Raw genomic sequence first — 26,928 nt, 5'->3', positions numbered from 1 at the left:
GTACTATTCAAATATCCACCCTGCTGAAGGAAAAGCTACTTTCTCCTCTGACAAGAGAAATGTGAAACTACAGAGACACATACATGCAATAAGTTAGAAGGATCCAAAAACTTCTCCAGAGCACCTGGGACACTATATAAAAGTATCTCTTATACCAAGGTGTGGTATAATAAAAATACGTCTTGTATGGTCTCCAATCCTGAGCACATAGCTCCTAAAACCTGAGGTATTCCTGAGTGATGCCAGTATCTTTTATTATTCAAAATGACCCAGTAGGACCTAGGGATATAGCTCAGTGGTAAAGGCCAAGTGGCAAGGCAAGGTAAGGCTCTGGGTTAAATTCCAGAACAACACAAAACCTCCCCAAAATAAAACAACCTACACCATCATATCCAAGCTTATGCTAATGAGATAGATAAAGGAGTTCTTTTAGAATATCAATATTGGGGCTGGTACCCAGAAAGATCAAACATGAGATTAGAGGGTAGGAACTTTCAACCCTAACCCTGACCACAGTGGGAGAGGAGGAGGACTAGAGACTGAGTCATAAAATTTCTAGATGGATATTCAGGGAGCTCCCTGTTTTATGAACACATCACATGACAGAAGGGCAGTATGCCCCAACTCCCCAGACATAAATGTTCTTGCACTTAGGATCCTTCCAAACTTCACCATATGTAACTTTTCTTCTGGCCACTCATTTATCCTTTAATAACAAATGTAATAAGCAAAATGTTTTCCTGAGTTCTGGAAGTCATTCTAGAAAACTAATGAACTTGACAGAAGCATGTGGGAATCCCCAAATTTGTAGCTGGCTGAGTAGGAATGTCAGTAGCCAGGGGTCCCCCATTTGTGGGATGAGCCTTGTGAGACTGAGCCCTTTACCTTGTAAGATCTGACATTAACTCAAAGTAGACAGTGTCAGAACTGAATTATCAGACACACAGTTGGTTTCAGATAACTCGAAGACTGGTGTGGAAAAGACTCCACACAAGGGGAGATTTGGGGGATTTCCAAACCTAATTGAAGCTACTTGAGCAGCACTCCTCCCCTACATGTTCTTCTTCACCTAGGAAAATCTCTTTCTAGAGCTACTTTCCAGTACAGTCTCTGGTCCACTTCCCAGACAAGTCCCAGAGTATATGCTGAGAAACTAACTTACAGCTGGACCATCCCCAATACCAGAACCTAGTCACTTACTCGTACTTCTGTGCATGTGTACACACACACACACACACACACACACACACACAGAGTTCCCTATTATCACAGGACAGGCAGAGTCACCATTCAGGATGGTGCTATGAACCCTACGTGGCTAAGTGCCATCAACCTCAAATCCTGTCCTCAGAGTGCAAATGGCCACAAGGGAGTCTTAGCAGACATTATTCAGAAGGCTGCCCTGAAAAACCATTTTCCCCATAGTTGAGTCATTCAGAAAATAAGCTGAAATGCAACTTTTACTGGAGAAGTTTAGTACTTGGAGACAGTTAAAAAATTACAGGATGCCCCAGGAATAGTGGAACCTCTTTGTAATTCCAGAGGCTCAGAAAGCTGAGGCAGGAGGATCAAGAGTTCAAAGCCAGTCTCAGCAACTTAACAAGTTAGTGAGATCCTGTCTCAAAATAAAATATATATATATAGGGCTGGGGATGTGGCTCAGTAGTTAAGCATCCCTGGGTTCAATCCTTGGTCAAAAAAGAATTACAGGATGTTTTGAACTAAGTTTGAGACACCACCCCCCACCAGAAAAAAAGACTAAAAATCAAAATGTAGTCCATCCAATGATATAAAGTTCTATGTTTCCAAACCAAAACTCTTACCCCATTCTAATCTTGTATGTTAGGGGACCTAGTCCTGTCCTAATTTTTTGGTTTTGTTTTAATCAGAGATTAAACCTAGGGTTATTTTTTATTTTGAGAAAGGGAGGGTCTTGCTAAGTTGCTTAAGTTCTCACTAAGAATTCTGCCCTAATCTTGTTAGTCTTTGAAGACAAGATGCCCTTAAGCTAGAAGTAGTACCCATTCAGGTAGGCTACCCAAAATTGATTGGTTCTAAGATGGTTGCCAGAGTTGACTGCCAAACATTTTAACTTCATATAATTCTATCTGCATGATAAACGACAATACCATAACAGTTGACAACTGCCATGACAAGGATAGGAAAGAACCATAAAAGGAATAAAAGAAGGTGACACCCAAATTCCTAAAAATTCTCTGTCCATTCACAGAAAAGACATGAATATAATTAGCCTAATCTCTCCCTCATTTCTTTATATATATATATATATATATATATATATATAAAATAATCTCAGAAGTGGGTCAGTGAGCATTTCTCCCTATTTCTCCTATTATCTTAGTTAACAATAAATCTTCCTTCACTGCTAAGTTAGAATTTGGTCTTATCATTGGGTCCACAATTCTGAGAGGAGAAAAGGACCTCCAGTTTGGGGCCAAAAATTAGCAAGAAATCAGGCCAGAGTGCAGTGGCACACCCTATAATCCCAGCAACTGAGGAGGCTAAGGCAAGACGATCATGAGTTCAAAGCCCTAGCTGCAAGGCCCTAAGCAACTCAGTAAGACCCTTCTCTAAATAAAATATAAAAAAGGGTTGGGGATATGGTTCCATGGTTAAGCGACCCTGGGTTCAGTCCCCAGTACCCCCCATCCCCACCCCACCCCCCAAAAAGTTATTTTTTCTATTCTTCTAATAAGGAAAGTAACTTCGAAATGACCAATCTACTTTTTGTTCTTTGTTCCATCTTTCTTCAGTCCCTCTCTATAAAACCAAATACCTCTGCTCAGCCAATTAGACCACTCACTCTATATGGAATTACAAATTGCCCAAATATAGAATTGCAAATAAAACCAATTAAGATCTCTAAACTAAGTTTGTTGCAATTTGTCTTTTGATAAGACTGTACCTACGCAGAATGGCATCTCTGACCTATCTGTGTGGACCATCCATGACAAAATAAGTTTCATAAAGCACAAAAAACATTTAGAAACTTAAGAGCAATTTAACACTACATATTTATATTAATCAGTTCACAAAGATAAAAAAAGAAATTTTAATGCATCCTAAAGCACTTTTGGAATGGTGAAATAATGATCTTCAAAATCTGCTCCTCCACAAAAGAACACTAGCAAAAATTGTTAAATCAACTTTTGTAGAACTCTGAAACTTAACAAAGGCTTTCAACAATCTAAGGAGTATTTATTTATTCAAGAAAAGCAGTTAAATGTTGGTAAGAACAGTGAACTCTATGGCCCTTTAACCTGCCCTTTCCCATCCACTCACACCAATTCTGTGGCAGCCACTGAAGGCAGAATGTGTTCCCAAGACCTTAACCCAAGAGAACTGTCACTCTTTTGCCTATCTAGCAGCTCTCTGGAAAAGCCTCATGGCAGGACTTTTCTGTTTGCCCTGACTTAGAGCTCACTGAGGAAAAATAGTCCAGTTCCCCAGGGCATTTTGGCAAAAGTAATCAGTGATAACAGCCTCATACTGCAGTTGCTTGAGGCTGTGCTACTAATAGTGCAAACGAGAAGTTGACCAAAAATCTTATAAGGAAAAGCTGGGGAATGAGGTGTTCATATAGAACTTTGAAAAGCTTTTCAATGTCTAGGGATCTAGATGGCACAGAAAAGACCTGAAAAAGCCTTAACTGCTCCATTTAGGAGGCTGAAGGTTGTGCGTGGGTGGAAGGAAAGGCTACTACAGAGCTGCCAATCCCTGCAGCATCACAGAAGAGGCCCCAACAAGCATATAGAGCCCCTCAGCATAGGATGGGAGACTTACTGGTCTGGACAGTTTAAGTAAATCTCTGTCAAATCATCAATTGACCACTAAGCTAATGCAATAGTGACTCACTTGGTAGGCACATGTTAAAAAGAATATAGACTTCTCAAAGTTAGTCTGGGAAAGTCATTATAATTACAGGTTGAATTGTCTCCCCCCAAAATGTTCATGTTGGAGTCCTTACTCTTAGTATCTCATAATGTGAATGTATTTAAAGATAGGGGTTTTTTAAAATATTTTTTTAGGGGCTGGGGATGTGGCTCAAGCGGTAGCGCGCTGGCCTGGCATGTGTGCAACCTGGGTTCGATCCTCAGACCCACATACAAAACAAGGAAGTTGTGTCCGCCAAAAACTAAAAAATAAATATTAAAATATATATATATATATATATATATATATTTTTTTTTTTTAAGTTGTCAATGGAGCTTTATTTTATTTATTGATACGTGGTGCTCAGATTCAAACCCAGAGCCTCACACATGCTAGGCAAGCGCTCTGCCACTGAGCCACAATTCCAGACACTTAAAGATAAGGTCTTTACAGAGGTAATCATGTGACACAAAACAAGGTCACTAGGGTAAGCCCTAATCCAATATGACTTGTGTCCTTATTTAGAGACAAACATGCCTCCAAGGAAAGGCATGAACATGAAGACAGCCATCTCCAAACCAAAAGAAAGGCCTTCCCTCACAGCCCTTGAAAGAACTAACTGGTCTGACATTTTGATTTTGGACTTCTAGCATCCAGAACTATGACAATAAATTATTGTTGTTTAAGTCACCTGTTTTGTTATATTTTGTTACAGTAGTCCTAGCAAACTAATATGGTCACCAAATAGATAGCAACAATAATAAACAGCATAAACAATAAACTTTGGGGAGGGGTAGGAATCTGATTTTCAGAGTTGCCACACATTATTTTAAATGGCAAGACATGCCAAAAAAAACAATAAAGTACATATAGTCCACATGTTGGGGGGGGGGGAGTTAATACAAACTATTACCAGACAAAGACTTTAAATCACCTATAAAAAACTCAAACTAGGGGCTGGGGATGTGGCTCAAGTGGTAGCGCAGTTGCCTGGCATGTGTGTGGCCCGGGTTCGATCCTCAGCACCACATACAAAGATGTTGTGTACGCCGAGAACTAAAAAATAAATGTTAATAAATTCTCAAAAAAAAAAAAAAAAAAAAAAAAAACTCAAACTAAAAGAAATCCTGTCTAGAGAATTAAAGATGGACCTGGAGAATATATCATGATAAGCAAAATAAGCCAATCCCAAAAAATGAAGACCAAATGTTTTCTCGGATATGCAGACTCACAATGGTGGTGGTGGTGGGGGTGCTAAGGAAAAATAGAGGAACTTTGGATTAGGCAAAGGGGAATAAAGGCAGGGGAGAGGGTATCGGGGGTAGGAAGAACAGTAGAATGAATCAGACATTATTACACAATGTACATATAAGATTATATGACCAGTATGATTATACAACCAGAAGAATGAGAAGTTATACTCCATTTATGTATGATGTGTCAAACTGCATTCTACTGTCATGTATAACTAATTAGAACAAATAAAAAGAACTAAGCCGGTACAGTGGCACACGCCTATAATCCCAATGGCTTAGGAGGCCAAGGCAGGAAGATCACAAGTTCAAAGCTTGCCTCAGCAACGGCAAGGTGCTGAGCAACTCAGTGAGACCCTGTCTCTAAATAAAATACAAAATAGTGACTTAGTGGCTGAGTGACCCTGAGTTCAATCCCAAGTACCAAAAAAATTTTTTAAAAAAATTTTAAATAAAAATAAAAAGAGCTACAGATATGACTCGATATTAAAGTACCTCTGAGTTTCAGTATTGTTAAAAAAAAAAAGAAAGAAAAGGAAGACTTACAGCTTCATTAGGCAAAGAGTTCTTGTAGTCTGCATCTGAATATTGGTTTTCTTTCTAGCTGTATAACCTTGGTCAAGTTACTTAATTATGCTAAAAATTTTAGGGTTTTTTTTGTTGTTGTTGGGCAGGGGGGATACTGCAGATTGAACCCAGGGGGTGCTTAACCACTGAGCCACATCCCCAGCCCTTTTTATTTATTTATTTATTTGAGACAGGATCTCCCTAAGTTGCTGAGGCTGGCCTCAGACTTGAGATCCTACTCATGCCTCAGCCTCTCATCCTCTGGGATTACTGCGGTACTATAATCAGTTTAAAATTTTAGTTTTTTGATCTGTAAAATAGCAATGTTATGGTAAAACACTGATGAAATATTAATAAAGCTTGTAGAAGAATGCTGAAAAAAAAGGGGGCAATTTAAGAATATGTTGCAATGGGGCTGGCGTTGTGGCTCAGTGGCAGAGCACTTGCCTGGCACGTGTGGGGTCCTGGGTTCGATCCTCAGCACCACATATAAATCAATCAAATATTGTGTCCAACTACAACTAACAAATAAATAAATAAATAAAAAGAATATGTTGCAAAATACAGAATATCAATAATGAGAAACTGGAGGTGTAGCACAATGGCTAAGCACCTGCACAGCATCATGCCCTGGGTTCAATCCCCAACACTGCTAAAAGAGAGAGAGTGAGAGAGAGAGAATTATGAAATAGTCACTAGAGAAGTTCCCCAGGAGATTCAGACAGGCAGAAGAAAGATCAGCAAACTTACAAATAGATCAATTGAGATTATCCAGTCTGAAGAACAGAAAGAAAAAAAGGAATGAAGAAAAATAGATTCAGAAACCTGTGGAATAATTTACTATTAGATATAACAATTTACATTGATTAGAGTTCTAGAAAGCAGGGAAATAAAACAGCAAAAAGAATATTTGAGGAAACAGTGGCTGAAACTTCCCAAGTTGAATGAAAAACTTTCATTTACGCATCAAAGAAGCTCAACTTAAAGAAATCCACACCTAGACACATCTGCTGAAGGTCAAAGAAGAGAATCTCTAAGCAGCAAAAAAAGGGATTCAGCAAATACAAGCTAGCCTCAATAAGAGTACCAGCATTTCTCTTCAGAAACCACAAAAGTCAGAGAGCAGTGGATGACAAAAGACTGAAAAGCAAAAAATTTGTTTCTAAGCTAGACATGATGATATATACCTACAATACAGGGTTCTCTGGAGGCTCAGATCAAGGCCAGCAAGGGCAATTCATAAGACCCTGTCTCAAAGTAAAATTTTTTTAAAAGGTGTTTTAGAACTGCATTGGTGGGGTGTGAAAAAATAACTTTGAGAGGGCCAACAGAGAGGCCTGATCCCCAGAGGGGCCTGGGGATGTAGCTCAATGGTGAGAGTAAGCACAAGGTCCTGGGCTCAATCATAGTACCTACTACAATAGGAACAAATTTTTACATGCAACTAAAGTTGGTATTAATCTGAACTAGCTGTTTTAATAGGTTTATATGTTATTAGCATTCCTAGAAAAACCACTAGGAAAATATCTAAAAAAAATGGTAAAAGAAGATACATTAGAAAGTTTTACTTTAAAAAAAAAATGATGGTGGAATGTGATGATCATTATTATCCAAAGTATACATATGAAGACAAGAATTGGTGTGAATATATTTTGTATACAATCAGGAAAAAAAAAAGATATAGGATCAAGTACAGCTTGTTCCAGAAAGCAAATATTACTCTGATAAGTACACCAGACAAAGACAACACAAGAAAACTATAGACCAATGTTCCTTCTAAATACAGATGCAAAAATCTTTTACAAAATACTAGCAAACCAAGTCCAGCAACACGTAAAAATGATTATATGGTACGACAAAGTGGAATTTATCAAGAATACAAAGTTGTTTTAATATCTAAAACTCAATGTAATACACCATACTAAGATAAACCATAATAAAATAAAAAATAAAACTACATGATCACCTATCTCAATAGAAGTAGAAAGGCATCTAACAAACTCCAAAAAATTCTCAGCAGGGACTTGGGATATAGCTCAGCAGTAAAGCACCTGCCTAGCAAGCACAAGGCCTTTGGTTTGATTCCCCAGCATCACCAAAAACAGAAAGAAAATACTCAGTAGTAAATTGGATGTGATGGCACATGTTTATAATCCCAGCTACTCTGGAGGCTGAGGTAGGCTGCCCACTTGAGCCTAGGAGTCCAAGTCCAACCTGGACAACATAGTGAGATTTTGTCTCAAAATAATTTAAAAATTCAGCACAACCAGAAATAAAAGGAAGCATCCTCATTCTGATAACCTACAGCTAACAATACAGCATACTAGTGAAGGAAACCAGTCACAAAAGACTACATATGATAAGATTCTATTTACATGAAATATCTGAAACTAGAAAATTACAAGATCAGAAAGCAAATTAGTGGTTGTCAGGGGCTGAAAAACAAGAACTGGGAGTGACTTGCTAATAGGTTTTGAGTTTCTTTTGAGTGATAAAAATATTCTAAAATTAAACAGTTGTGATGGTGGTCCAACACTGAAAATACAAAAATCCACTGAGTTGTAGTTTTTAAAAGGTAAATATAGAGCTAGGGTTGTGGCTCAGCAGTAGAGCACTCGCATAGCATGTGTGAGGCCCTGGGTTCAATCCTTAGCACTACATAAAAATAAATAAAATAAAGGTATTGTGTCCAACTACAATTAAAAAATAAATGTTTTTTTAAGAAAGGTAAAATTTTATAGTGTATATATATTATCTCAATAAAGCTGTCATAAAAAAAAGAATCTATCCTTCAGAATTTGAAAAGTCCTTGCTAAAAATAACCATAAAATCATATTCACCTTAAAAAGTTTACAACTAGATTTAAACGGTTCTTAAAACATAAAGAACAATCAAAATCTTATAGATTCTACCTCAAAGGTTCATTCCCACCACAGATCTACATTTATAGTGTACACTCAATGTGGCAAAACAAAGGAACAAAAATCTCCAACAAAAAAGGACAGTTTTTTCCCTGATTGCACAAAAGACAAGCAAGTTTTCTCTTTTATGAAGTATGAACAATAACCTGGAGGCTGGATGACTAAATCAGGGCACAGAGGACATGGGCACGGCCTGTGGGCAAGCCTCAGATCAGGTCAATAGGTCAGGTGGCTACATTGCAGCCATAACTCTAAACAGAGCAGGACCATAAGAACTCACCTCCAGTTCTTCACTGTCTTTTGGCTTCTCCTCAGAGGTCTGTTTAACAAAATCAGGAATAAGAATTTCCAGTGTGGCTCGGGCTATAAAAAGAAAAAGCCCAAGGGTGAGAGAGTAAACACAGCCCTCTTTCTGGGGCTCTAGCTAAAAGGGAAGCCAGGTACACTGCCTGGCCTATAGAGTGAGCCCTGTGCTAGTTCCCATCTCCACAGCTCAGAGGTGTAAGCAAGAGCCCTGGGGAAGCATTTTAGAGGCAGGGTCAGGATAGGATAAGAAAAAAAGCACATCCTAAGGAAGGGCAATAATGGGACAGGCTACAAGAAGCTTCACAAGCCATACCAAGTGTGTATACTTTTACCATGAAGTTCTCATCACAGGCAAAAGAGGAGTTCGAATGTGTTTTAGAACTGCATTGGTGATGTGTGAAAAAATAACTTTGAGAGGGCCAACAGAGAGGCCTGATAGCAGGCTACTGCAGGTATCCAGAACAGGGTTCAGGGCAGTGGCTGCCATGGGCAAGGAAAGGCAATTAGATCTGAGGTACATTCTGGAGAGAATATATATAGGGCAGAGCAAGGGGAGACACCCACATGAACAGGGCTGCTACCCACCACTGGCTAGGAGAAGTAAGTATAACAGCCCATGTGCTGATGGTTCAGTCTGACCCAGCCAAAGTTCAATTGCCAGCAAGACAGCGCAGCAAAATAAATAAGTAAAAAAGACATTCCAATGCAGATGTCTAGAACTAGAGTCTGGGTGGAGGAAGCAAATACCAGCACTTGGGCAGCAAACAGTGACACTGCCAAGGGGACAGCCCAGACCATACCCCAGAATATTTCCACCCTACACCAGGCCCCATTTGTAGATTATATGCTCAAAACCTTGGTAAAACCAGTTTTAGGTAGAATCTCTCTAACACTGTCAGTAGGCCTTCCTGGTGACTGAAGTGGACAGTGTAAGCCTTGGATCAGCCATGCAGAGGAAATAACAGACAGTAAACACAATGCAGAAAGGTTTCCCATTGTTCTCAGCATTCACCACCACAAAAAAGCAACACAGAGGGACACTCTTGAGTTCTAGAAGCAGAAAAGATTTTCACTGCCCCGAAATCCAGTGAAACTGTACACACTTTCTGCTCTGCACAGGGCAGACCTGCTCTGGGAGACAACATAAAAATGGGAGAAACCTCAAGAATACACCTGTGGATTTAAGGGCTGGGAAGGACAACCAACATTATTCTGCTATGTGTACCTTCCATAGAGGAGGCCAAATAAAACAATATTAAGCAAAATGGCTTTAGTAAAAGAATGCCAATTACTATGAGGGCCAGTAATAGAAGTGAATAGGAAGGACATGGTACAAAACAGCAATGGATTTGAACTAGTAAACACCAGTTTTCCAGGAGATAAGATAAGCTGTGTGTAATGAGCACTTACTCCCTACTGTAGTGTCTAAAAAACTCAGGAAATAGGCCCAAAAATGTAAAAACCACTTGAGAATAGTGGCAGCATGCTGATCCGCCTCTTCTCTTTACTGACATGCCCACATTTTGCTCAGTTTCAAAACAAATTTGTTCTACAATATGCACCCAGCATGGCCCAGTTGGCTCTAAAGTATACTCTAACCAGTGCATGGACAGGGCAAGCACAGAAGACACTGGCCCACCTGTCATTTAGCAGAGAGGGAGTTTCTGTTCTACTTTCAAGTTTCATACTTTACCCTATTTGAGTCTACTCCAATGAACATATAATATTAAAAATCAAGTAGATGATTACATAAATAATGTCAATGTGCCCCACCCACACACCCACACCTGTTGCCACTGCTCAGCCCCTCCCTTAACACCCCTCCCTTAATAAGGTGAAGGCAAACCCAGCAGGCATCATATGTCTCCAGGACACTGAAGTAAACACATTACCAGCTTTATTCTTCGCAAGTTTTTTGCTGCTTGCAGTTCCAGATCCATAAGTCACACCATCAATGGTCACCGAGGCACCAAAAGGTTCACTTGGGTTCTCTTAAAGTTAAAATTACTTGTTTTAAAACACACTTGCCAAGACATAAAGTATGTACACACACAATCTGCCCACATTGACAGCCATCTCTGCAGAGAGCAAGTCAGCTCATCTGCAAAGACCACAGAATCCCTAAAGTGTAAAGACAGGAATGAGATGGTCAGGAACAGACAGCACAAATGGGAAAATTGACAGAAATGGAGAACCATGAGAGACTGAGTCAAAGGGGAAGCAGGAGCTAGAGGCAGAGCCTCCTGGAATACGGATAAAGCCTCTGAAAGATGGAACACAGGACTGTTAGGAGTGGGGAATCACAGGATGCAGTGAACTAGAGAAACAACCAGGCTTTGACTTCCAAAGACAGGCTAATTCACATAAAAATGTGAGGAAGATATCATGCAAGATAGCTGGTGGGATGTGGCAATCTAAGGTCTATTCATCCACTAGGGGTATCAGGAACAGGAAAGGACCCAAGGCACAGTAGAGACGCCTTCCTCACAAGGCTCTGAGACAATACAAGGTCAAGAGACAGCAAGGCAAATGGGAAGAACTAGAGAAAGGAAACAGAGTCATTCACCCTCATCTCTGTGAAAACAAAGTACCTATTTGCAATACACTTCTTTGACTTTCCTTTGTACTTCCATTCCAAATACTCAGCTGCCACCTCCCTAGCCCATACCAAAGTGATGTTGACATTTATTCTTTAAATATTCTTTAGGAATGAAATGGAGAAAGTCAAACTTACCACATTCAAAGAAATTATAAACAGGGCGAACTTTGAGGACACGCTGCATGTACTCGTGAAGGATGCAGACCTCGGATTTCCCGTTGGGGTTAATAACAAACTCTGTGACAAGAAGGACCATCTCAGCAACAGCGTGAGGAGATACCACAAGCTAGTACTCAGGGAGCTGGCACCATCTGTATTACTGAATCATTCATTAGGGGCTCACCACCGTGAATGTGGCAGACCTCTGCATTCATAGGATAAACATAAGCTCTAAATTAAGTGCAATTCACTCACAAAGTACACACACTAAACAAATGGAATTAAAACAAACAAACATACTATGTGTGCTGATGTTGACATTTATAAGCCCAATTCACCTTTCTTTGTAGGTGCATCCTGCACGGATAAAGTGATGAGTTTCTGATTGGCTGGTAGGATTGGCCTCTCAGACTCAGCCTGCTTCCGCTTCATCTCACGGTTGAACTGTCGTCGCTCAGCCCAGGTCCTAAATTTTTTCACAGTAACTTGCTCAAAGTCAAAACGCTTCTCCAGGTAGTTTCGAAATTCCTCCAGATCTGTGCAAGATTTACCAGAGAATCCAACAAAACTTTGAAAGCAGGAGTCATGTTCCCTTTGTATACAAGATAATGAAAGGCTACTCGTCAAATAAGCCTGGACCACACAATACCCATTTCTCTTTCCCTTTCCCTGTCCCTTTCAAAGCGTAAAGAAAGTAAGAAATCAAGCCTCTTCCCTCTACCAATTCAAATTATTCTGGCAGGTCCCATGTGGTTAGATTCCTGGGATATCCTTTTATCTTATTTGCAGCAAAAACAAGAACGTGAAAAATGAGAAAAAAAAAAAAAGCTTAAAAGAAAGAAAAAACAAAATGACATAATCTTCAGATCTCTCTCTCCCTTTATCAAAATAAGTACCTGAGGCTGGGATATAACTCAGTTGGTGTACAAGCATGTACACCTTATACATGGTCTAGCATGTACAAGGCCCTTTTTGATTGCTAGCACCTCAAAAAAAGAAAAGAAAGAAAAAGAAAAGTATCTGACTTCCAATAGCAGCTTCCCAGTACCACTCTGACCTTGTCACTCTCTTCCCTTCCATCCTCCCACTTCTGCAATCACTAACACATCCAGACAGCTCCCTTCCTTTGGACCTTTGTACTTGAACTCTTCCCAGTCCACTTCCCCTACCTCAGCAACAGTTTTCTCCTCCCCACACCTCTTCCAGGGCACCTCACACTCAACTGAGTTATAGCATAGGCAGTACAGCAATACACGGAGAAGCTGAAAACAAAGTCCTCTTTGAAGTGATTCAGCAGATAGGCTGAAAGAGATGTGCTACCCTAAAGAGAAGTCTATTACTTGAGGGGACAGAACTAAACTAAAAGATGTGGAGGAGAGACTAGAAAACACCAAAAAGTATCTAATAAGCAACTGCAAAATTTAAGAAACATATGGATTGAAGAGTATGGACTGAAGGTCCATTCTGAGATCATAAGGATAAATTCAAACACCACCACAAGAGCACATTCTACCAAAAAACTAAGAGTTCAGGAAAGATCATATAAGTAACCAGGAGAAAAGGGCTGCTCATCCTGTATGGCAGCTTCAATCATATAGATTCTGAAAAGCCTGAGCACAGGAACTTGTCAATGCCACACTCAGGCAGGTTCTCTCAAAAGCAGGGAGACAGGCCTTTCCAGTCATGTTGGAGCAGACACACACACAGATGCAACTAGGAACAAGAAACGATGGCTTTTGGTGGGAGAAATAAGATCTCTGGGTAGGGGTGGGATGTAGAAGCACCCCTGCAGATGGATTCTAAGTGGAAAGGAAGGAAGAAAATGCCCTAGGAAAACTTACCAACTGACTCATCTTTGCACACCTCAACTTTGGCCTTCACCTGCCCCAGGGCCCCAGGGGCTGCCTCAGCCCCTAGCGGGTCCTTCTCATCTGGTGGCCCGGAGTCTGCGCCCATGGGGTCAGGCTCTTCCAGGGAGAACTCCAGTTCTGTAGATCGGCTCAGGGGCTTGATAGGGGACACCTCCCCACTGGGGGTGAGTTCACTGCTCTGCTCCCGTTCCTCATTGTCCTTCATTTTCTTATAATGCAGACAGGGAATGCTACTCAGAGGAGGGTCATGTTTCTGTGGACAGGGAATTTGCAAGAGGTTACAAGAACAACTCAAAGTCTGAAAACCTGATGCCTTTCACCAGCCTCCATTTGGCTTCAGTACAAAACATTATAGACAGGCACATTTCAGTCATACAAACACCCTTAATTCACAACTGATGCCTCCCCTACCCGTATGCTTCCTGTTCCCAAGAAATAGGGCCTGGACCAGGTGACCACCCGAGACTCTCTGTGCAGATACACGGGGACTCCAGAGTTATGAAAAGTCATAATCCAGCCGTCGGGCAGCGGCTCTGTAGGTGGGCGGCCACGACCTGCATGAAAGATGAGAACATATTGCAATTATTTTTAAACACTTAGTACTGTCACCATGGAGCCTCCTGCACATCAAACTTTCTATGTTTGTGTATTTGTATATCTGGGTCTTTCCAGAGAATCTAAGTTCCTATGTCTTGCTCCCTGCTAATTCTAAGACAGCATTTGGTGTAAGGTAGGAACTTATACATGAAGAATTAGTGCATGAGGAGCCTGGAATAAGACTGTGCAAGATAGGAGTTCTAGCCTCAGCTCTCGTCTCCACTTCTGGTGAACACTGTATTTCTTTCCTGCCTGATCAAAAATGGCAACCCAGGGGTCAGGTATGCTTTGCTAATAAATGGCATTATCTGTCAACCAGTATTCCTAGTGACCAGGTGACATGTCATTATAAAACACTACTTTAAATTAATAAATTTTATATTGGACACTATACAGATTTAATGCAATTCCAATCAAAATCTCAATGACATTCCCCATAGAAACAGAAAAAGCAATCATGAAATTCATCTGGAAAAATAAAGAGACCCAGAATAGCTAAAGCAATCCTTAGCAGGAAGAGTGAAGCATGTGGCATCACTATACCAGACCTTAAGTATACTACAGAGAAATAGTAACAAAAACAGCATGGAATTAGCACCAAAACAGATTGGTAGACCAATGGTACAGAATAGAGGACAGAGACTAACCCACAAAATTACAATTATCTTATATTAGACAAAGGCGCCAAAAATATGCATTAGAGAAAAAGATAGCTTCTTCAATAAATGGTGCTGGGAAAACTGGAAATCCATATGCAACAAAATGAAATTAAACCCCTATCTCTCACCATGTACAAAACTCAACTCAAAATGGATCAAGGACCTAGGAGCAAAACCAGAGACCCTGCATCTAATAGAAGAAAAAGTAGGCCCTAATCTCCACCATGTGGGATTAGGCACCAACTTCCTTAATAAGACTCAATTAGGACAAGAATTAAAATCAAGAATCAATAAATGGGATGGACTCAAACTAAAAAGTTTCTACTCAGCAAAAGAAACATTCTGTAAGATGAACAGAGAGCCTATATCTTGGGAGCAAATTTTTACCCCTCACACATCAGATAGAGCACTAAACTCCAGGGTATATAAAAAACTCAAAAAGCTAAGCACCAAAAAAACAAATAACCCAATCAATAAATGGGCAAAGGACCCGAACAGACAATTCTCAGAAGGTGATATACAATCAATCAACAAATATATGAAAAAATGTTCATCCTCAATAGCAATTAGAGAAATGCAAATCATCTCATTCCAGTCAGAATGGCAGCCATTATGAATACAAATAACAATGAGTGTTGAAGAGGATTTGGGGAAAAACACACACTCATACACTGCTGGTGGGGCTGCAAATTGGTGTAGCCAATATGGAAAGCAACTGGACAATCAGAAATGGAACCACCATTTGACCCAGCTATCCCTCTCCTCGGTCTATACTCAAAGGACTTAAAACAGCATACTATAGGGACACAACCAAATCAATGTTTATAGCAGCACTATTCACAATAGCTAAACTGTGGAACCAACCTAGATGCCCTTCAACAGACGAATGGATAAAAAAAAAAAAAAATGTGGCATATATACACAATGGAATATTACTCAGCAATAAAAGAGAATAAAATCATGGCATTTGCAGGTAAATGGAGTTAGAGAAAATAATGCAAAGTGAAAGTAGCCAATCCCAAAAAAAACAAATGCCAAATGTTTTCTCTGATATAAGAGGCTGATTCATAGTGGGGTAGGGAGAGGGAGCGTGGGAGGAATAGAGGAACTCTAGATAGGGCAAAGGGGTAGGAGGGAAGGGAGCAAGTATGGGGTGAGATATGATAGTGGAATGTGATGGACATTATTATCCAAAGTACATGTATAAAGACACAAATTGGTGTGAATATACTTTGTATACAACCAGAAATATGAAAAATTGTGCTCTATTTGTGTAATAACAATTATAATGCATTCTGCTGTCATATATAAATAAAAATTAATTTAAAAAATTTTATATTGGTGGGGTTTTATTTGTTTTGTTTTTGTTTTTGGTAGCAGAAATTGAACCCAGAGCAAAACCCTCAGCCCTTTTTATTTTTTATTTTGAGAGCTTGTTTGGAGATTCTAGTAGCTGCAGGAGAGCGCAGCTACTTGTATACCCTTGACAAGAACATTCCTCCTCTATCAGGGAAAGTCATCCCCTACAACCAAGCATGCAGCTTCAGGAGAGATGCACATAGAGTAGTGAGGGAGGAAGGGAGCACCCACCTAACAGCCAGATCAGTCAAATCAACCCTGGCAATCAATGGGGTAACAGATGTTGCAGCCAGATCACCCTCACATCCTTATTTTTTTATTTTGAGACAATTCTAAGTTGTTTAGAGCCTCATTTAGCTGCTGAAGCTGACTTTGAACTTGCAATCCTCCCAAGCCACTGGGATGCCAGGCATGTGCTACCACAACCAGCTCTATATTGGTTTTAAGACACTACTCCCAACCCCTTCTTTGCTTTATAGGCCATAAGAAAAAAGTTTTGGGCTACGGTTGTGTCTCAGTGGTAGAGCATTTGCCTAGCATATGTGAGGTACTGGGTTTGATCCTCAGCACCACATAAAAATAAATGAAAAGGTATTGTGTTCATCTACAACTAAAAAATAAATAAATAAAAAATAAAGCAAAAAGTTTCAGAATTTTTTTTTTTTAAATGTGTGAATGCTAGGGCTCCCCAGAGCCTCACATGCTAGGCAAGAACTCTACCACTGGGGCTGAGGATGTAGCTCAGTGGAGGAGTGCTTGCCTAGGATGTGTGAGGCACTGGATTCAATCCTCAGCCATAACAACTAAAAAAATTATATTTAAATTTAAAAAAAAAACAAAACTCTATCACCAAGCTACATCCCCAGCCCTTTTTTAAGTTTTGAGACAAAGTCTTGCTAAGTTGCCCAGGCTGGGCTTGAATTTGTGATCCTCTTGCCTCAAACCTCCCTATAAAGCAATGTTTTTGCTGGTATTTAAAACAAAATAAAATTTAGAAACTAAAGAAAAAAATGCAGATGAAATCTAAACACTATATATATATTATGGAAAAAATAACAGCTAGGCATGGTGGCCCATACTTATAATCTCAGCAGTTCAGGAGGCTGAGGAAGGAGAATCACAAGTTCAAAGCCAGCCTCAACAACTTAAGGAAGCCCTCAGCTACTTAGCAAGACCCTGTCTCAAAAATAATAAAAAAACGGGCTGGGAATGTGGCTCAGTAGTGCTCCTAGGTTCAATCCCTGGTACCAAGTAAATAAACAAACATTTTTTAAAAGAAAAAAGTATCAATGACTCTCAGGGAAATGTAGTCTCCCAACCTGGCGGACCTGACCCTAGGGCCTATACCTAACACATAGGTCACTATTAGACATGGCTCAGAAGAGTGCTCTGTAGGTCAGAGTACACCCTATGGTCCCTTCTTCCCAGGGTTTGGGTCATGGTGGAGTTTCCTCATACTATCTTTGGGCTAAATCTGGAGAAGCAAACAAGCCAAGAATAATACATAACACAGGTTTCTGGCCACTCATCTATGACAATGAGTAGTCATAACCAGCCCAGATAGCTGAAGACCTCACAACAGCTGTAAGGATTGAGGTCCCTGCCATGGCTCTTGCTAGGCAGTTAGGCAGACCAGGTCTACTGCTGACTATGGGTTGCACAAAATGGACTTAGGTTTAAATGCTCAGAGTAAGCCTGCTGAAACTATAGGAAGAACACGATGCCAACCTTCCAAAATCATCACACCCTGCCCCACATCTCCTCTAGAAGCTGCAGCCTCATGTTCATTACATCTGCAATTACCCATCCTGACATTCCTTCTACTCATCTACCACCAAACAAAAGGTATCTGCTGACTTGTCCCCTAAGTGATCCAAGGAGGGCAGTCACATGCCACCTACTTCTTATTTTCCATCCCATTCACTCATCACCTTCTGCACCCAGGGTCTCATCCATGTGCCTGAGTACTCATGTATCTCTTTAGCCCTTCTTCTGAGCCCAACATCTCTACCAGGACAATCACAGGTGCCTCTAGGCAAGTGCAGACTGAAACCAATCCCAACTCATCCCACACCTGCCCCACTTTAATGACAGAGCCTCACAGCACAATTCTGGGTACCTCTCAACTGTTCTCGTATTAATGATCCTCAAATCCAAGTGCAAGACCCACTGCATGCTCATACAAAACACTACCACATCTCTCCAAGGAAATTCTACCTTTCCCACCTAAAGTACACATGCTATGCTGAGGCCCTAGGAATCATGCTTTTTTTTTTTTTTTTTTTTTAAAGAGAGAATGAGAGAGGGGAGAGAGAGAGAATTTTTTTTTTTTTAATATTTATTTTCTAGTTCTCGGTGGACACAACATCTTTGTTGGTATGTGGTGCTGAGGATCGAACCCGGGCCGCACGCATGCCAGACGGGCGCGCTACCGCCTGAGCCACATCCCCAGCCCAGGAGTCATGCTTTTAAATAGAAATTAGGTAACAATGGCCTACCTTCAGTGGTTTCCCACATAACCTGACACAAAGCTTGAACCATAACCATTGCCTGCCACCTTGCTGAATACCCATCACTGGGCTTCCACATCCTTTGGCTGCCAGTTTTCTTGTCTCCCAGCACACACTGATGCTCCCTCCTCTGCACAATGTCTAAGGCTCTATAATTTCCAAAACACTTAACAACAGAATCTGTACCTGGGTTGTGCAAAGGGTGAGTCCTTATGTCTAATCTGTTTTCCTTTCATCAGACATGACTGCTATACTCAAACACATGTCTCTACCCAGATTGATGCCTGGTATCAGAGGGCTCTTCAAACATTTTTTGTGAAGGAAACAATGGTACTTCTAATGCCTGAAAACACTACTTTGTGACCCACAAACTTACTTTTCAGCACTGTTTTAATCTTGGTCATCATGGGCTGCACACTTGTTTCTCCATCAGATGGATGATCACTGTCTCCTCCATATTTTTCCTCCATTCGCCTCTTCTTGGGAGCACAAAGGCCTTCTTCCAGCAAAGCATCCACATCATTGTCAAAGTCATCCTGCAAAACAAGGTGTTCAGATCTCACAGTCCCTAGTGCCTGTTCTCCTGCACCACAGGGAAGCTTAACAATATTAGGACAGACATAGAGCAACAGCGCTCAAGGGGGCCGAGGTGTGCCCTGATAGTACATGATCATCTGAAAAACAAACAGGATAAAACAAGTGAAACCAACACGCCTGGTCCAGGTGAATACCCTGCCAAGGAAGCTTTTCAGCAGCACCTGCCAAATCAGGTTGGAAAGAGGATACATGGGCAGATGTCAGCCAAACTTTTCAAGAAGAAACTTAAAAACCAAGACTCCTTATATCTTTCTTAGGTGCTGCTGAGAAACCTCACATGGGTTTGGCTCCTGTTTTTGTTTTTCATTTTCCTGATTTCAAAAGATACAGCTATTCCCAAACCTCTCTTTGGGTTTTGCTCAGAGCCCTCCAGAGGAGGGGTCGCCAACATACCTCGTAGGAGAAATTCAAGGCTTCTTCATCCACTCTGTCTCTTTGAACGATTGCTTTAGCCGTGAACCCGCCTGCTCCTTCTTCATCTAGCTCCAAATTGTCAGTAAAATCTTCTAACTCATCGAGCACTGCATACTCCACTCTCTTTTCCTGATCCAGCTCATTCTCCTCATCCTTCTTATCCGCACTCTCACCCCCTATGCCTACCCCATTACCAACACTCCCGCCAAAGGGACAAGCATGCATGTCTCCACTGACAGGACTAAGGAGCAGACCACATTCGGTCCGAGTGTCGCGCTCCACTCCTGTGTACAGCACCTTCCTGTCCTTACTCCTGCAGCTCTCGGTAAAGCTCACGCTAATCTTTACATCCTTAAGCAACTTAAGGTCAGGGGAGAACTTCCGGACCGCAGGTGCGTGCCGGGCGGTGCGTGGGCTGTGGCCACTACAGTTCGGGTCTATGAGGAGGCGGCCCTTAGAGAAGGATCCTTTGGAGAGAAGAGAAGCTCCGCAGAAGTTGAATGGGTCCTCAGCAGGGGGTTCGGACTGTCCATCACCACCAGAGCCAACGTCCATTACCTCTGCATCACTGGACGTTTGCAGGGGAGGTGGTGGAGACTGTTCACAGGGCAGCACTTGGAAAGGGCAAGCTCGGTTCTCCATCATAGCTTCTCCTGCGGGCTCACGCGGGAGAGGAGAGGGACTCTCATATGTCTCCATATTAAAAGCAGTTAAGACTATTTTAAAAGACCAAAGTTTTAAAACACCTTACACAAATCTATACAGCTAACATGCACAAGTCCGTCGAGACCCAGTGCCGTCCTGCCCGCGCTGTGCACACTGGCTGCTTAGTCAAGCTGGCCACATTGCTCTTTTCATTAATGTAGACAGCTTTTAGAACCACTGCCTCAATTATTGGAAATCACAATGCACTCAGCTTAAAAGACTGACGACTAAGTGAGTCTGTCTTCATGCCAAAGTGGCACCTTTCTTCTTCCACCTGCAAAGAAATTTAAAAATACCGTCACGAAATGACAGAAACCTTTCACTTCCCTGGTATCAAGTTAAGAATCAAGCGCTATTAACAGCATAGTAAAGTACTTAAAATAATACTGCCTATAAGAACCTCTTAGACATCAGAACATACTAACTTCACTATTTTCCTTCAGCACCTAAATTATAATTTCTTAAATTATAATTAAATTTTTTATTGACCACTTTAATTCCTCCTTTAGAAGAACAAAAATAATATAATAAGGCTCAAAAAGGATTTTAAAAACTACAGTAAACTTCACCATAGTGTTCCACTAACTCATCCTATTTAGGTAGATAATCAAGCATGCGGTGGGAGGCCGCCCTTTCTGGAACACACATAAAGTGTGTGGCTTCCCTCAGGCCATCAGAGCGACATCAATCCACTCACCTGCAAGGGCCGGGTCAGTCAAAGGGTGAGCATGAGACCCTCAGTTCAACTCTGCAGCACTAAGGGCCTCAGAGGTATGGTCAGGTGCTCTGCTACCCAGGGACCCCCTCTCCTGGGCCCACAACGTGGCACGTGGACAGGATAGTGATGCAGCGTGCTGAGGTCACCAGAGGTGGCGGCATAGTTCTGTTCCCAGTAGAGGAAAGGGGCGAGTGGCTGTTGGGAAGGGAGCCTGCTAGGATTTCTGGGGAGTTGTAGGAGACAGCTGGAGCCAAGGTACAAAGAGTCCTGGGTGCCACCTGAAGCCTGGCTCCATCCTGGGGGCAATAATGAGCCACCAATGGTGAAGTGACTCTAGTCAGAAAAAAGATTCACAGCTGTGCTAATTATAAACAGCTGTGCCCAGGACAGCCCTCCAGGCCAGAGGACAAAAGTACAAAAGAAGATCTAGATACATCAAGAACAGTGTCAGAACTGACGGTATGTGACCCAATGGGGATAGATAACAAGAGGGACAGATAACAAGAAGGCTTCTCCTTTCCATTCCAGATCTAGGAAGGAATCTGGAGAAGAGGATGAAGGAAAGCTCCAGGCAGACCTGTCTGACAGGTGCTGAGGCCACAGCTCTGGAGTCCTGACTGGCCCAAATAGCTCTAGTAAGCCAGATCACATTAGCAAGGAGGTAAGTGCCAAAATCACAGGGGGGGAAGTACCAGAGAAGGAAGACTGTAACTGTAGTGTAACTCTAGGAAGCTTCACCACAGAGGAAGCACCATAAAAAAAGGATGACAGGAGGTAGAGAAGACAGGGGTGGAGCATGAGGAAGCAGAAACACCAAGAGCCACAAGAAGAGAGGCCCATCAGCAGAAGCACATGCAAACACACACACACTCAAATGCATTAACATTCCTACACCTTGCATGCACAGAAACATACAGGCATGCACATGCCATGCACACCAGTATAGATATACAAACATGGCCACATCCATGGGTGACAGCTCAATCAGTTGCATGTAACATAACTCATATTCCAAAGACTCCAGAAAGAACAGGAGACAACAGAAATCATCCAATTAAGAAGGGATAGAGTGTGGTAGTTATACTTTGAAAGGGACACAACACAAAGAGTCTTATTTGCGTTAAATTCAACTAAATATTCACTAACCATCTACCGAGGGAGATGCTACCACAAAAAGAGACAAAGTCCCTAGAGCCTGGACACAGTTGTAAGAGCAATGACCACAACACTGTCATTTTATTTCCTAGATCCTAGGATTTTCTAACACTTCCGAATTCAATGGGAATTTAACACAATACCTCCCCAAAGTTGTGTCCATCAAACTGCTTAGGATTCAAGAGGTATGGCACAAAGATAAAGATAGACTGAGAAGAGCAGCAATTGCTAAGGAGCCTACATCCAGATGGGCACAAGGAATATCAAGAAGGTCAGTCTCCTGGCAACCAAGAAAGACCACTGTAGAGGACAGGTCAACATGCTCGGTGCTACAGACCCTGAATTATGAAAAGGTAGGACTGGACCTCACAGAACCTGGCAATTGTGCAGGGAATCTAGGGAGGCAATTCATGATTTGTGGGCAAAAAAAAAAAAAAAAAAAAGCTAAAGGCAAGAAGATCAAGGGAGGTGAGGGTTGGAAATAAATGGTGGTACAGGATGGGGAAGACTGCCAGCATACAAGCACAAAACAAAGGTCATAATAGGTAGTGAAAGGGACCTTGAAGAAGCACACAGCTTGGAGGAACAAGAAAGCTGCCCAGCCCCAAAGATCAGCAGTGGGCAGTCATGGTAAGCTCCTTACTCTCCTTCTATAAATTTTCTCTATTCACTCAACAAGTATTTGCTGAATGTCTTCCATATAGTACACATGCCATTCTAGATGCTATGAAGACAAGACAGACAAAACCCATCCCACAGAGCTCACATTTTATCAGGAAAGACAAGTAACAACTAAAAAAATCATCTACCCCATCACATGCTAAGAAGTATACAAGCTAAAACAAAGTAAAAGTGTTGGGGAACTGGAGGCAGCTTCCAAAAGGGTGATCAGAGAAAGCCTCACAACCAGTATCCACCTGACAGTAGGGGAAAGGAAGCTAAGGGGGTAACAGAGGTGGAAAGAGGGGACATTCCAGGTGATACCTGGAGGAAAAGCAAAGGACCAGGTGTGGTATGGTCAAATTAGGGCAGTGCACTGATGGGGAGTGAGAGTAGGCCAGGTCAGGAAGACTATGGCTTTTATATTGAGATATGGGCCACTGGATAGGAGGGTCCAAACAATGATATCACATAATCCAAGATAAGCAGTGGCATTCAGCCCTCAGTCAGGCTCTGCTCTAAACACTTCATGCATTACAACTCACATAGCACTGGAAGAGAAAGGTTAAACACACACAATTCACTCAAGGTCACACAGCTAGGAAATGGTGCAGCTGCTCTGCCATCCAATCAATCTGGTCTGAGTTTGTACTGCCTCACGTTATATACTATCTTATAGTTTTAAAGAATCACTCTGTATCCAGAAAAACTATAGGTAGGTGGCAGTGGGGAACAAAGAGAAGAATTAAGATACCCACTAGGAAATTTGAATAAGACATTTAGTTGAAGTGCTGAGAAATGGCACATTGTTGGACACAGAAGGCCTCCTCTGGGACATATGAAGGCATAAGAAAGAGGAATCAAGGTGACTTTAGAAAAGATCCTCCTCCTTTAGAGGAGGATCATTTGCCTGGCATGGTGGCACCACGCCTGTAATCCCAGCAGCTAGGGAGGCTGAGAAAGGAGGATCGAGATTTCAAAGCCAGCCTCAGCAAAAGCAAGGCGCTAAGCAACTCAGTAAGACGCTGTCTCTAAATAAAATACAAAATAGGGCTGGAGATGTGGCTGAGTGGTGGAGTGCCCTGAGTTCAATCCCCAGTACCAAAAAAAAAAAAAAAAAGAAGAAAAAAAGAAAGAAAAATAAAAGAAAGTATGAGGAGGATCATTTCGATGTTAATGAAGACTGGAGTTTGGTTTGAACACAGCTACTTGGCATTAAAGTAATGTGATAATAAGAAGAGGCACCTAGAAAGGAGGACAGGGCTGAAGATGGAGACATGGAAGATGTCAAGGAAAGTTGGCATTAAACCCAGGAGGCTGGCCAGGTGTGGTGGCACGCATGGTAATCCCAGCGGCTCAGGAGGCTAAGACAGGAGGATCGTGAGTTCAAAGCCAGCCTCAGCAATGGTGAGGAGCTAAGCAACTCACTGAGACCCTGCGTCTAAATAAAATAGAAAATAGGGCTGGGGATGTGGCTCAGTCGTCTATTCCCCCTGAGTTCAATCCCTGGTACCAAAAAAAAAAAAAGCCAGGAGGCTGGATGAGATCACATGGGAGGAGCAAGCAACAACAAAAGTCCAAAAGGCAATCTAGTCAAAATCAGATTTCCCACCCCAAGATTACCATGAGACTATAAAACCGCCCCTAGAAAGTGCTCCAGACCATGCCTGGCCATGCAGGGCTCTAAGAATGGCTCTCTGGCCTCACTGCTACCTGAGCAGACTCAACACACAGACACAAACCTTGCCTTGTAATCTGGACTGTGAGCCAGCAACGGACCCATAGCAGGATCCCTAAACTCCTGCACAGCTGTAAGTAAACCCAACACACTTGAAAAGCACCTTTCCCTGGAGTCCACTTGGTGGACTGACATGGAAGCACTAGCTGTAGTGTCCCTGCTGTGGTTGCAGCCCTCCACTCATGCCTCTCCTGCTGCAGCCTCCCACCCGACCCAGAAGCATTATGACCTCATCCATTCCTTTTGTCATCCTCGAATGGGCCTCACATCCTATACTCACAAGCGGTACTCAATTGGCATCCCAGACTAGCCATTCACTCCCTTCAGTGAGTAGAGCCTTGCAAAAACGGTCTGGGCCACTCCCACGACTGGGAGTCCAGTCTGTGGCCAAAAAATGAAGGACCCTTGCCTAGTAATTGTTCTCCAAGAGTCGTCGGCACTAGTTGGAACTGCTATGCATCAGGTAACAAGGTACATGCAGGCATGCAAAATGGCAAAATCAAATTCCTACCATGAGCAACCTAAGTCCACTGGATGATACTTGACAGATACCGCTGTCAACAGGTTGCCACTTTCCATTTATTTCTACCACGTTCATTGTTACAATAAAACCACGATCTGATTATCTACATGATAATCCAAGAGCATTTGGTGAAGACTTGATTTCTCAGATTTCCCAAACTCTGTTAAAGCAGATAAGGTCCAGTCCACATCGATCCCGCCTTAGGGCGATGATACGGCTTTGGGGCCACCAGACAAGGAGGCTCTTTACCCAGACATACAGACAAGGAGAGTCTGCGACGCCTGGGCCCGGGCCCCGTATCCCAGCTCTAGCCCCGGTCTTGGCGCCCGCCGCGAGCTCTCGGCTACCTCCGCTGCCCACGGCCATGTTGCTTCACAAAGGCCGGGTCTCTTTATGGGCCCAGCCCGCCTCGAGCCCTCCGCCCCGCCCCGAGCCCGGGCACCAGGCCTCAGCCTGGGGGGAGGAGGGAGAGACAGAAGGGCGCGCCCTCGCGCAGGCCGCAGCGCCCGCCCGTCCACACGCGGGGCGCCCCTAGCGCCCCGCACCTACCTGCGGCGCGGTGGCCTGCCGGAGCCGCCCGCAGCCCAACCACAGCAGAAAGACCCTCACCGCCCCGCCGCCGCCGCCATCTGAAAAGGCCACCCAAACCCTCCGGTCTGCGGGACCCGCCTGCCGCGCCGGCCGAGCGGAGGGCGGGCCTCTGAGGCGCGTGGCCAATCCCCTCGTGCGGTTACCCAGCATTGGAGGAGCCGCGAAGCCGGCTGCAGAGGCTGCCAATCCAAGGCGAGTGGCGGGCGCGGTAGGAGCGCGCGGCCCAATAGTTCCGACTGCGCAGGCGGGACCAGGCGCCGAGGCAGAGACTGAAGCTGTACTAACGGTCACCGCCCGGGAGGGGCTCCGCGCGGGTAGGGCAGCGGCCGCGGGGAGCGCCGGGAGGGCAAGCGCGAGGGATGCCGGGAGGAAGGGAGCGCGGGAATTATTGCGGGCGACGGGAACTGGAGCGCCGGGTACTCGGAAACAGAGCAGCCAGCGGGCCGCCTCCGAAGTGGGCAGTGTGGAAGAGGCCGTGCACACTTAGGCACCGTACAGTCGCCAATTAAAAGCAAACAATCACTTCTTAAAAATCAAGTAAGCTCAACTGTCTGACAGTTTTCCATTTGCTAATACTATATCTGGAACCGTAAAAAGAGGGAGGATAGAAATAGAGAAGGGACAGCTCTTCCCTAAATTAGTACTCCGCCAATATATATAGAAGGGATGATGATTGACCATTGGCAGGCTCTTCTATCATTGTTGCTGGATACGAAAATCAGATGCCAAAAATATGGTATATGAGCGGAAAATGAGAAATAGGTTCTCTCTTCTTGTCCTACTGGGGATCAAACCGAGGGTCGCCGGTTTGCTAGGCAAGTGTTTTACCACTGAGCTGTATCTCCAGCCACAAGGTTTTGTTTTTTATGTTTTTGGTGCTGAGGCTAGAATCGAAAGCCTCTCCTATGCTGAGCCTGCTGTTGTAACACAGAGCTACACTCCCAGGTTTTTGTTTTTTAACACAGTTGCAAATTTTCTCTCCCCTAGATATTCCAGTAATTACAAGAGAGGAAACAGCTTTGCAGGGAGAAAGAAAATCTGGGAAGGCACCACCTTAAGCAATTCATCAAGATCACCAGCACCTCCAAATTTAGCATTAGCAAGCTGTACACTTTAAATACGGATGTTGCAG

At 42.8% G+C, this 26,928-nt stretch overlaps 1 protein-coding gene across 6 annotated transcripts in view; it reads right to left on the bottom strand.

The window, feature by feature from the left end:
* The window catches only part of Dgcr8 (DGCR8 microprocessor complex subunit), a 36,128-nt gene extending 10,245 nt beyond the window's left edge, over window positions 1–25,883 (bottom strand). Inside the window, exons 1-10 of one of the 6 annotated variants that reach the window (XM_026401766.2) lie at window positions 25,755–25,883; window positions 25,194–25,365; window positions 19,686–20,685; window positions 19,072–19,231; window positions 13,982–14,124; window positions 13,541–13,823; window positions 12,038–12,235; window positions 11,676–11,777; window positions 10,834–10,932; window positions 8,916–8,998 (exon numbers count right to left, since the gene is read on the bottom strand). In XM_026401766.2, coding sequence (XP_026257551.1) covers window positions 8,916–8,998; window positions 10,834–10,932; window positions 11,676–11,777; window positions 12,038–12,235; window positions 13,541–13,823; window positions 13,982–14,124; window positions 19,072–19,231; window positions 19,686–20,405 — 1,788 coding nt within the window. In that variant the 5' untranslated portion in view covers window positions 20,406–20,685; window positions 25,194–25,365; window positions 25,755–25,883. The other 5 variants (XM_026401768.2, XM_077796184.1, XM_026401769.2 and 2 more) reach the window with 5 other exon arrangements.
* Window positions 25,884–26,928: the final 1,045 nt, after the last annotated feature.

The sequence above is a fragment of the Urocitellus parryii genome, chromosome 3 (genome assembly GCF_045843805.1).
Source record: "Urocitellus parryii isolate mUroPar1 chromosome 3, mUroPar1.hap1, whole genome shotgun sequence".
NCBI classification, from domain to species: Eukaryota; Metazoa; Chordata; class Mammalia; order Rodentia; family Sciuridae; genus Urocitellus; species Urocitellus parryii.
This window is presented reverse-complemented; position numbering and strand designations above follow the sequence as displayed.